This window comes from Oncorhynchus mykiss, chromosome 13 (assembly GCF_057628025.1).
Source record: "Oncorhynchus mykiss isolate SJ-2025 chromosome 13, ASM5762802v1, whole genome shotgun sequence".
NCBI lineage: Eukaryota > Metazoa > Chordata > Actinopteri > Salmoniformes > Salmonidae > Oncorhynchus > Oncorhynchus mykiss.
The window spans coordinates 41605047-41617115 of NC_143034.1; the positions used below are offsets into that span (position 1 = coordinate 41605047).

General features: G+C 42.0%; 1 protein-coding gene across 1 annotated transcript; it reads right to left on the reverse strand.

Annotated features, from left to right (window-relative positions):
• Positions 1-3218: 3218 nt before the first annotated feature.
• Positions 3219-11274, reverse strand: LOC110487529 (myosin light chain 4-like; the record flags this gene model as incomplete). The annotated part of the gene is made up of 8 exons (XM_090194343.1): positions 3219-3247; positions 3329-3403; positions 4097-4099; positions 6422-6595; positions 7126-7132; positions 9067-9211; positions 9351-9376; positions 11224-11274. Coding segments are annotated over 8 exons (510 nt in total), but the record flags the coding sequence as incomplete, so codon positions are not given.
• Positions 11275-12069: the final 795 nt, after the last annotated feature.

Consider the following 12069-nt stretch of genomic DNA (forward strand, 5'->3'; position numbering starts at 1 on the left):
GCAGTTAGGGACAAAGGAGGGAGAGGGTGAGAAAGAGGCAGATGGTACACGTCTGAAAATACTATGGTGTGTTTGGTCTGCATTTTATTGTAGGTGATTTGACATTGTTCCTCATTTTAAACTGTAAACGATATATAACAATTGGTCTTAACATACCTTGAAATAAATCTTAATATTTTACTACTGATTAAGGTCTTTCAAAGCCAAACACAATAAGATAAATCCCATCTGCAGTTCTGTGGTTTGAAATAGTTCTGTCTATGATATATAGCTTTGCATAATAGTGTGTAGGCTATGGTACGGCACTGTTCATTTAATTGCAAAATTTAATTGCCATATTAGTGTAAGTAAGTAGCCTTGCATTAGCCTTGGCTGTTTCTATAGCATGAGGCAGCTTGGACAAGACACTAGTCTATCACAGGGTCAATATACTGTAAGTGTAAGAAGACAGAATATGTCAGTCTGTTCTAGTTTGGTTTTAGGCACGTGAGACAGATTTATGTTAGATTTCAACTAAAGGCAGTCAAGTAGGAACAGAGAAAAAGCTCCTTGATTTTTTTGCCACAGGGTGGCATTCTTTCTCTGGATAACATCCCCCAGTATAGACTTACTCAAGGAACAGGCAGTTAACCCACTGTTCCTAGGCAGTCATATAGAATAAGACTCTGTTCTTAACTGACTTAAATTAAATAAGGGTTTTCCTGTCTTTGGCCCAGCACCTGACTCTAATGGTTATGAGGCTGTTCATGTACACAAACCTTGTCGTAAAGGAAGGCGTTGCAAGTGGTGTACAAAGGATGACAGAGATGGACATCTTCGTTATCCTGAACCATTTTTCTGTGCAATGTGTCAGAGGGGGGGCTGTCCCATATGTAAGGATAAGGAATGTGTTTAAATGATATGCGTACTATCAAGGGACCATGTCAATGATTAATTATTATAATCATGCATTTACTGTAACTTTTGATAATTGATAAATTAATGTACTAAACAACATACAGTTGTAGAGTATTCGTATAGTATTTTGTGTGGTTTACCACAGTTACATGCATTGATGCATACTAACCATAGTGTATTAGTGACACTCAATACTTTGCACTAGCATTATTACTGCATTGAAGTCCTACTGGTCAGTGACTTAAACTCTTCACATCATCCCATCATCTTTTCTGCTATAAAACAAAAAATTGGAGAGTGCTACACCAACTGACTAGCCATGCTTGGAAGATGTCTGTCTTCTCCTTTCCCGGCCCAAGCCTAGCCCAGTCTTCAGGGAGAGGTCAAGGGTGTATTTTGGGTGGGCAGATGATGCGGCTGTTGGACTGTTTACCGGCCAAGGCTATTGTCCCTGAAGATTATCTGGCAACCAATGATAGACTTTTTTTTTATTTATTTTTTTATTTCACCTTTATTTAACCAGGTAGGCAAGTTGAGAACAAGTTCTCATTTACAATTGCGACCTAGCCAAGATAAAGCAAAGCAGGTCGACACATACAACAACACAGAGTTACACACGGAGTAAAAGAAACATACAGTCAATAATACAGTAGAAATAAGTCTATATACGATGTGAGCAAATGAGGTGTGATAAGAGAGGTAAAGGCAACAAAAAAAAGGCCATGATGACAAAGTAAATACAATAGAGCAAGTAAAACACTGGAATACAGGAAGGTTACCCTCCTACCCTCGCTCCAGACTTGTGTGGTGTCACAGACCCCTCCTCTCCCCTCCCTCTCCAGATTCCTCTTCCATGCAATGGGTAAAGACAAGAGATGTCGGTGTGCACATCTTACTCACACACTGTGACATATTATCTAACCCTACATGTAACAAAGAGAAAACAACAGCTGATGTGGATTAGCTACTGTCATGTGAAAAAAGGCCAAAAAGGGTGTCTCATCATGACCAACAGGTGATGGGTGGAGGGAGGCAGACAGACAGGACGTTTAATGAGAAGTTAGATCATGAAAACATATTTGTTGTTTAAGGAAAATGTGTGTGTGTGTGTGTGTGTGTGTGTGTTTGTGTTTGTGTTTGTGTGTGTGTCTGTGTGTGTTGTGTGTGTGTGTGTGTGCGTGTGTGTGTCAGCTTTTACGATTCTGCGTCTGCAGGGCTGGGCATCCTTATACTTGAGTGTTAAGTCGGACGGTACAACAGTCCCTAAGCTCCAGCTTAGGTCAACAGCAGCTGCACCCAATGGCTCTGGCATCACTCACTGAATAGGGAGAGCTCTTAATAGTTGTCTCATCCTCTGTGTATAGGGTCAGATCCTCTCAATCCTCCAAATCAGTCCATTTTACCAGCAAAGCTAGGGATTTTCCAATTATTGTTAATTTACTTTGACTTACAGTAGCTACACCCTTCAACTGTTCTGGTGCCAGTTCACATTACCATTGAGGCAATAATCAGTTTGGTTCATGGTTTCAGTGTTATGAATTGTGCTTAGTTTAAATTAGGTCCCATAACATATCATGCTAATACGACTGAATTTACGTAGATACAAAGTAACTGTTTCTATTTAATGTTCAACCAGTAGAAAACAGTTACTTAGCAACATAATAGGCTGTTCTCCCTCCCTCCCGCCCTCTAAATCCTCATCCCTCACAGATATGGAGATAACAAACAGAAGCACAGTTGTCACTCACCTGTTTGGAATGTCGTCACGTCATCTCTCCATTAGCTAGTCTAAATATGCGTACGTGACAGACGCAGGCTTTTGACATGTGAAACCTAAGAATGCGCTAGAGACCCATTACGTAATGGATTTCAATGGGACCACCAAAGAAGGAGAGGATCTCCCCCACTTTAGGGATTACACCGCACTCCTATTTCAGAGGAAGTGCACACCATACAGGACATAGTTACCATCTCTCAATATTGTCACTTTGCAACAGTCACTCAACCACACCATGGAAATAAAGATTAACATTGCTTTGGACCTAGATGTTTGACCCTGAACATTTATTTTCATTGTCAAAAACGTTGTGACACACACATCGGCTCACACACACATAGAATGAGTCACACACATTGAGGACAAAGATTTGAACAAATGGGGAGAGGAACAAAATAAAGATTCAGGTCAGCGACATCTTGAATTCTGCAACAGAGAGAGACGCCTGTCATTAACATCAGTTTGAACATTTTGATGCAGGACTCAGGGTGCAGGCAAAAAGGTCATGTACTTTAGGGTTAAAAAGCTCTACTCACTTGATCATTCACCCAGCCATGATGTGTTTCACAAAGGCTGAAATAGAGCGATAGAAACAGAAAATGTATTAACAATAGGTGCCCAAAGCACACTGCATAAAGTAGTCTATTGCCGCACCTTCGTAGTTAATGCAGCCATTGCCGTCCTCTTGTCCTTCCATCACTACCTCAACCTCTTTCTCTGTCATCTTCTCTATCTGTAGGTGTAACAGAGGGGTGTGAGACATTTCAAATGGTGTTAAACAATCCTCAGACACATCCCTTTTGGAAAAAACACACTAATTTCAAGTGATCATACGGTACCAGTCAAAAGTTTGGACACAACTACTGTGCCTTGAAGGTTTTTTCTTTATTTTTACTATTTTCTACAATGTAGAATAATAGTGAAGATATCAACACTATGAAATAACACATATGGAATCATGTAGTAACCAAAAAAGTGTTAAACAAAGATTTTAGATTCCTCAAAGTAGCCACCCTTTTCTTGTTGACAGCTTTGCACACGCTTGGCATTCTCTCAACCAGCTTCACCTGGAATGCTTTTCAAACCGTCTTGAAGGAGTTCCCACAAATGCTGAGAACTTGTTGGCTGCTTTTCCTTCACTCTACAGTCCAACTCATCCCAAACCATCTCAATTGGGTTGAGGTCGGGTGATTGTGGAGGCCAGGTCATCTGATGCCGCACTCCACCACTCTCCTTCTTGGTCAAATAGCCCTTACACAGCCTGGAGGTGTGTTGGGTCATTGTCCTGTTGAAAAACAAATGATAGTCCCACAAAGCTCAAACCACATGGGATGGTGTAGAAGCCATGCTGGTTAAGTATGCCTTGAATTCTAAATAAATCACAGACAGTGTCACCAGCAAAATATCATCACACAATCACACCTCCTCCTCCATGATTCACGGTGGGAACCACACATGTGGAGATCATCCATTCACCTACTCTGCGTCTCACAAAGACACAGCAGTTGGAACCAAAAATCTCAGATTTGGACTCATCAGGCCAAAGGACAGATTTCCACTGGTCTAATGTATATTGCTCGTGTTTCTTGGCCCAAGAAAGTCTCTTCTTATTATTGGTGTCCTTTAGTAGTGGTTTCTTTGCAGCAATTCAACCACGAAGGCCTGATTCACACAGTCTCCTCTGAACAGTTGATGTTGAGATGTGTTACTTGAAAATGTGAAGCATTTGTTTGGGCTGCAATGTCTGAGGCTGGTAACTCTATGAACTTATCCTCTACAGCAGAGGTAACTCTGGGTCTTCGTTTCCTGTGGCGGTCCTCATGAGAGCCAGTTTCATCATGGTTTTTGCGACTGCACTTGAAGAAACGTTCAAAATTCTTGAAATGTTCCAGATTGACTGACCTTCATGTCTTAAAGCAATGATGGACTGTTATTTATCTTTGCTTATTTGAGCTTTTCTTGCCATAATATGGACTTGGTCTTTAAATAATAAGGATATCTTCTGTATACCACCCATGCCTTGTTACAACACAACTGATTGTCTCAAACGCATTAAGAAGGAAATCAATTCCACAAATGAACTTTTAAGAAAGCACACCTGTTAACATAACATAATGTGATCACGTGTACTTATGTGATAATGTGACAATATGTAAAAGAAACATGTGATAACATGAAACTACACATGAAAACATGATCTCACGTAAAATAAATGTGACAACACGAGGATGCAACATTTCAACATGTGAAACCATGAAACTACATGTAAAACTGCAAATTAGATTTTCACGTGAAATGTTTTTCAAATGTGACAGTTTTCAAATGTGAAAATCTCTAGTATGAAAATGGGGTGTTAACATGTAAACTCTTCATTTAATACAAGTGAACAACTGACCTTATATGTGTCTCTTTTGCTTTCATATGTGAACAATTCAGCTCAACATGTGAAAACAGCTATTTCACATGTGAAACTGCAGATTTCACGTTTTTTTGTAAGGGAAGTAATTAAATGGTGTGGGGTTGTCACACCCTGACCATAGTTTACTTTGTATATTTCTATGTTGTGGTTGGTCAGGGTGTGATCTGAGTGGGCATTCTATGTTTCATGTCTAGTTTGTCTAGTTCTATGTTCGGCCTGATATGGTTCTCAATCAGAGGCAGGTGTTCGTCATTGTCTCTGATTGGGAACCATATTTAGGTAGCCTGGGTTTCACTGTGTGTTTGTGGGTGATTGTTCCTGTCTTTGTGTAGTGTTCACCAGATAGGCTGTATTAGGTTTCACGTTCCGTTTGTTGTTTTCGTATTCGTTTAGTTATTTCATGTATCGTCAATTATTGATTAAAGAACATGAGTAATCACCACGCTGCATTTCGGTCCTCTCTCTCAACAAACGAAGAACGCCGTTACAGGGGTTCTTACGGTAAGTGGTACGCTGTTCAGCTAAAATAGTGTAAAAGTCTTTAATCAATGACAATATGAATCCATTTGACATGATTACTTTGTACTGACTTTTCAATATGACCCCACCTGGAATTTGAACTCAGAACCTCTGGATTTAGGTTATGCTGATCTTTTTCGCCACGAAGTCTATAACTTGCTCAGAACTTCAGCAGTTAGAGGGTTTTCTGTATAGTCTAATGTTGGTGCAATATTATTTTGTTTTAACGTTACTCCTCAATCACTATGATAAAAATAATCGTTTTTCTTGAGTGTATTTTTAACGTGTATTTTTAACGATTTCCTTTGAAGTCCAAAGTGTAGGAATACAGGTGAAGTCAGTCATTGATGCAGAAATGGTGGAATAGCAAAAATATCTGAATGCTGTGAACCGAGAGGTATTGAGTTCAAATCCCAGGTGAGGACATGTTGAGTAATAATTACCTGATAAATACATCTTATAATAATGTATGCAAAAGTGTGCCAAACATGTAAGTCAAAAACAATGTGTGACTTTCCCGGGACATCCTAACGACTGATTTTTGTTTGCAGGGCATCCCTTGTGAAATCTCATGTGAAGATAATTCACATGTGAAAATATAAATCCACATGTGTAAGGTTATGTGATCATCAAATGTGAAATTAAATGTTACATGTGAAATCATGCGGGAAGGGAAGACAAACCCCAAACCAATCCTCCTTTCAGATACCCTCAGGGGTTTCACACATTACCTTCATAGAGCATACATTACACATCTATAATCACATCATAAACATGAGATTATAGCTACATAGAACATGGGTACTAACCAAGAGTTGCGAGTGTGTGACGCAACTCGGCGCACATGACGGTGCCGTTACTCTCCTTGTCAAAGACAAGCAGTCCTTCCACAAAGTCCTCAAAGGTACCCAGGTTTTTGGACTTGAAGATGTGCTGGAACATTGGTAGGAAGGTCTCAAAGCCAATCAGCTTGGTGTTAATTTCTATAGTGGCACGGTGAGCAAGGGAAGGAGTTCCTTTCAGTGAAACCAACCCAACCCATCAACATACAAGCCTCTACAGAGTTCAAGGTGAATAAAGAGAAACCGGAAAGATGGCGTCTTAAGCAATGGTGTGGCCATGCACATGTTCAAAGGCTGGAGTCATTGTCCAAAGGCAGATTTGTCTACAAACTGGGATGCCATCAGCTAAAATGTTGCTCCTGATGGACACACTTGCAGAGCAAATTGATGCCTTTGTCTGTGTGAACATGTAACCAGTGACCACTTCTACTATACAATGTAGAAGTGGCCACCAAACACACCCGCCAAACATACCCTCGTTAACTGACTATCCTACCGATCCTCGACTTTGGCGGTGTCATTTACAAAATAGCCTCCAACACTCTACTCAGCAAACTGGATGCAGTCTATCACAGTGCCATCCGTTTTGTCACCAAATCCCCATATACCACACACCACTGCGACCTGTACGCTCTCGTCGGCTGGCCCTTGCTACATATTCATCGACAGACCCACTGGCTCCAGGTCATCTATAAGTCTTTGCTAGGTAAAGCTCTGCCTTATCTCAGCTCACTGGTCACCATAACAACACCCACCCGTAGCACATGCTCCAGCAGGTATATCTCACTAGTCATCCCCAAAGCCAACACCTCCTTTGGCCACCTTTCCTTCCAGTTCTCTGCTGCCAATGACTGGAACGAATGACAAAAAATCTCTGAAGTTGGAGACATACAGTGGGGCAAAATAGTATTTAGTCAGCCACCAATTGTGCAAGTTCTCCCACTTAAAAAGATGAGAGAGGCCTGTAATTTTCATCATAGGTACACTTCAACTATGACAGACAAAATTAGAAAAAAAATCCAGAAAATCACATTGTAGGATTTTTAATGAATTTATTTGCAAATTATGGTGGAAAATAAGTATTTGGTCAATAACAAAAGTTTATCTCAATACTTTGTTGTATACCCTTTGTTGGCAATGACAGAGGTCAAACGTTTTCTGTAAGTCTTCACAAGGTTTTCACACACTGTTGCTGGTATTTTGGCCCATTCCTCCATGCAGATCTCCTCTAAAGCAGTGATGTTTTGGGGCTGTTGCTGGGCAACACAGACTTTCAACTCCCTCCAAAGATTTTCTATGGGGTTGAGATCTGGAGACTGGCTAGACCACTCAAGGACCTTGAAATGCTTCTTACGAAGCCACTCCTTCGTTGCCCGGGCAGTGTGATTGGGATCATTGTCATGCTGAAAGACCCAGCCACGTTTCAACTTCAATGCCCTTGCTGATGGAAGGAGGTTTTCACTCAAAATCTCACGACACATGGCCCCATTCATTCTTTCCTTTACACCTGGTCCTGGTCCCTTTGCAGAAAAACAGCCCCAAAGCATGATGTTTCCACCCCCATGCTTCACAGTAGGTATGGTGTTCATTGGATGCAACTCAGCATTCTATGTCCTCCAAACACGACGAGTTGAGTTTTTACCAAAAAGTTATATTTTGGTTTCATCTGACCATATGACATTCTCCCAATCTTCTTTGGATCATCCAAATGCTCTCTAGCAAACTTCAGACGGGCCTGGACATGTACTGGCTTTAGCAGGGGGACACGTGTGGCACTGCAGGATTTGAGTCCCTGGCGGCGTAGTGTGTTACTGATGGTAGGCTTTGTTACTTTGGTCCCAGCTCTCTGCAGGTCATTCACTAGGTCCCCCCGTGAGGTTCTGGGATTTTTGCTCACCGTTCTTGTGATAATTTTGACCCCACGGGGTGAGATCTTGCGTGGAGCCCCAGATCGAGGGAGATTATCAGTGGTCTTGCATGTCTTCCATTTCCTAATAATTGCTCCCACAGTTGATTTCTTCAAACCATGCTGCTTACCTATTGCAGATTCAGTCTTCCCAGCCTGGTGCAGGTCTACAATTTGATTTCTGGTGTCCTTTGACAGCTCTTTGGTCTTGGCCATAGTGGAGTTTGGAGTGTGACTGTTTGAGGTTGTGGACAGGCGTCTTTTATACTGATAACAAGTTCAAACAGGTGCCATTAATACAGGTAACGAGTGGAGGACAGAGGAGCTTCTTAAAGAAGGTCTGTGAGAGCCAGAAATCTTGCTTGTTTGTAGGTGACCAAATACTTATGTTCCACCATAATTTGCAAATAAATTCATAAAAAATCCTACAATGTGATTTTCTGGATGTTTTTATCTCATTTTTTCTTTCATAGTTGAAGTGTACCTATGATGAAAATTACAGGCCTCTCTCATCTTTTTAAGTGGGAAAACTTGCAGAATTGGTGGCTGACTAAATACTTTTTTGCCCCACTGTATCTCCCTCACTAACTTTAAACATCAGCTATCTGAGCAGCTAACCGATCACTGCAGCTGTGCACAGCCCATCTGTAAATAGCCCATCCAATCTACCTACCTCATCCCTATATTGTTTTGTTTACTTTTTTGCTCTTGGTTTCCCTAGGACTCTCATGACCTCTTTGATGGAGGGGTTCTGGCAAAGCGCCCTCATCACGTCACCACACTGGGCGTAAGAGATCTTCATCTCGCTTTTGGGGGTCCTGTCAAAAAACATGAAGGGGGCCTTCATGGGGAAGCACACAGATCATTAGGGTTAGCTGGGGAAACTAGCAAGCCATCAACAGGTCAGGTCATCCAATAAACTTTCCCCTTAACAACTGGTAAAATTGACATCAAAAGATGTTGGATTTTTAAAGCAAGATCAGTTTACCGTCAATTTGGTCTGCAGTGAACTCAATCTGAAATAGAAAACAAGAACACTTCAATAGTGGGAATATTGCTAATGGTTTTGCCCAGCTCATCATTGTAAGCACATTTTAGCAATTCTACTGTGAAGGATGAGGTGCATCCAAGGCGCATCCTATGTACATGACATGGGGGGAGTTCTTTGAAGACCTACAAGGTCAGCTGTGGACACCCCATTTGTGTCTGGAAAGTTTTGTTGGAAATGTACTGCTACGCCAACAAGTCTTTGAGCGCACGGTGAAGGTCAGTTTGCCAAGGCCAAAAGGAACAGAAAATGAAAAAAAAATATGTCATTGATTAGGAACGCTTATAATATACTTTGATGTACCTCCTACATAACCTCATTCAGATGTTATCTTCAACAGTCAATCACATTTCAAATGTATTCATGAAGCCTTTTTTACATCAGTCAATGTCACAAAGTGTTGTACAGAAACTCAGGCTAAAACCCAAAGCAGCAAGCAATGCAGATGTAGAAACACTGTGGCTAGGAAAAACTCCCTAGAAAGGCAGGAACATAGGAAGAAACCTAGAGAGGAACCAGGCTCTGAGGGGTGGCCAGTCCTCTTCTGGCTGTGCCGGTTGGAGATTATAACAGTATATGGCCAAGATGTTCAAAAGTTCATAGATGACCAGCAGGGTCAAATAATAATAATCACAGTGGTTGTAGAGGGTGCAACAGGTCAGCACCTCAGGAGTAAATGTCAGTTGGCTTTTTATAGCTGATCATTCAGAGTTAGAGACAGCAGGTAGAACGTCCGGTGAACAGGTGTTCCATAGCCGCAGGTAGAACAGTTGAAACTGGAGCAGCAGCATGACCAGGTGGACTGGGGACAGCAAGGAGTCATCAGTCCAGGTAGTCCTGGGGCATGATAAATACTCCAGATATAACAGACTGACCCTAGCCCTCGACACATAAACTATTGCAGCACAAATACTGGAGGCTGAGATAGGAGGGGTCGGGAGACACTGTGGCCCTGTCCGACGTTACCCTCGGACAGGGCCAACCAGGCAGGATATAACCCCATCCACTTTGCCAAAGCACAGCCCCCACACCCCTAGAAGGATATCTTCAACCACCAATTTACCACCCTGAGACAAGGCCAAGTATAGCCCACGAGTATCTCCCCCATGGCACAAACACGAGGGGGGCGTCAAACCTGGACAGGAAGATCACGTCAGTGACTCAACCCACTCAAGTGACGCACCGCTCCTAGGGACGGGATGGAAGAACACCAGTAAGCCAGTGACTCAGCCTCCGTAATAGGGTAAGAGGCAGAGAATCGCAGTGAAAAGAGGCCAGGCAGAGACAGCAAGGGCGGTTCGTCGATCCAATACCTTTCTGTTCATCTTCACACCCCTGGACCAGAATACATTAAATCATAGGACCTACTGAAGAGATGAGTCTTCAATAAAGACTTAAAGTTGGAGACTGAGTCTACGTCTCTCACATGGATAGGCAGACTATTCCATAATAATGCAAGACCAGGTAATGCTGTACAAAACAGAGATGGTTTAATGATCTGAACATAACTAACCTGAAAGGTTACATCACTGAAAATGTGAAATTATTTTCAGAGGATAGCCAAGCCAAGAAATGTTGCCAACTAATACAACAATGGGTTTTTTCACTAGGCAATTTCCTCAACTTTTGACAGACATCCCTGTACAACTAACACAGCACTAACTCGTCAACTAAGGATAGCATCCTCTTTTCTCATACTTACCGTCATAAGTTCTACTACAAACACAGGTGGATGAGAGGAGATGGCAGCAAAGACTCACAGAGAGGTTAGACCATGAAATTACAACATGCATTCTATTTCTACGAGTTGGACACAATGCTTTTGGGATCAAATTCGGGCTTCCTGGGCTCCTCTGGATCCAGGTGGGTTCAATTTTGCCGTAAGTATCTCAGTATGTTTGTCGGGTATGGAGGGGCAGTGGCTTAGCTACAATCAGAGAAGCAGGACATTACTCAAGGGAGTATGGAGGAAGGGGTCTTTTTAAAGATGTTTAAACTATCTTCCTCTCTTAACTTAGTTGCCCACAACTCCCAATAGAGAAAAAGAGAGAGCAAGAGAGAGAGAGAGAGAGAGAGGGAGAGAGAGATGGGGGGAGAGGCCTGATGGGACTGTTTGGGGTTGGAGAGGGGGAAGAATTGTGGGAGGGCAGATGCAGAGTCTGAACAGCTGACTAAAGACGGAGGAGGGAGACACTGATGATGAGGGAAGGAATGGCCTGGCCTTTGGTGTGCTCAGTGAACTGAAATGAACTGACTGAGCTCTTGGCCTGTTAGGCACCGAAGCATAAACATTTGAATGATCTAAACTCTACAGTTACTGTAAATACACAGTAAATATTTTGACTCTCATAACGTACTGTGTTACACAGTGTTTTGTCATGTCTTTGAATAATAAAATGCGCTGTAGGCTTATATGGGTCTTGGTGCGCTGCAGGCTTATATGGGATGCTCTCAATGGTGCATCTGTAGACATTCGTGAGGGTCTTAGGGGCCAAGCCGAATTTATTCAGCTTCAAAGAACTCATCATAAGATATCACCTGTCTTATAATTGTAAATAAACATGAAATATTGGCACTGTTTCATATAATTGATGACAGAGAATTTTCTCCCTAACATTGCTGAGTGCTGCAGAGATGCCATTCAAACTTGTTACAACTTCA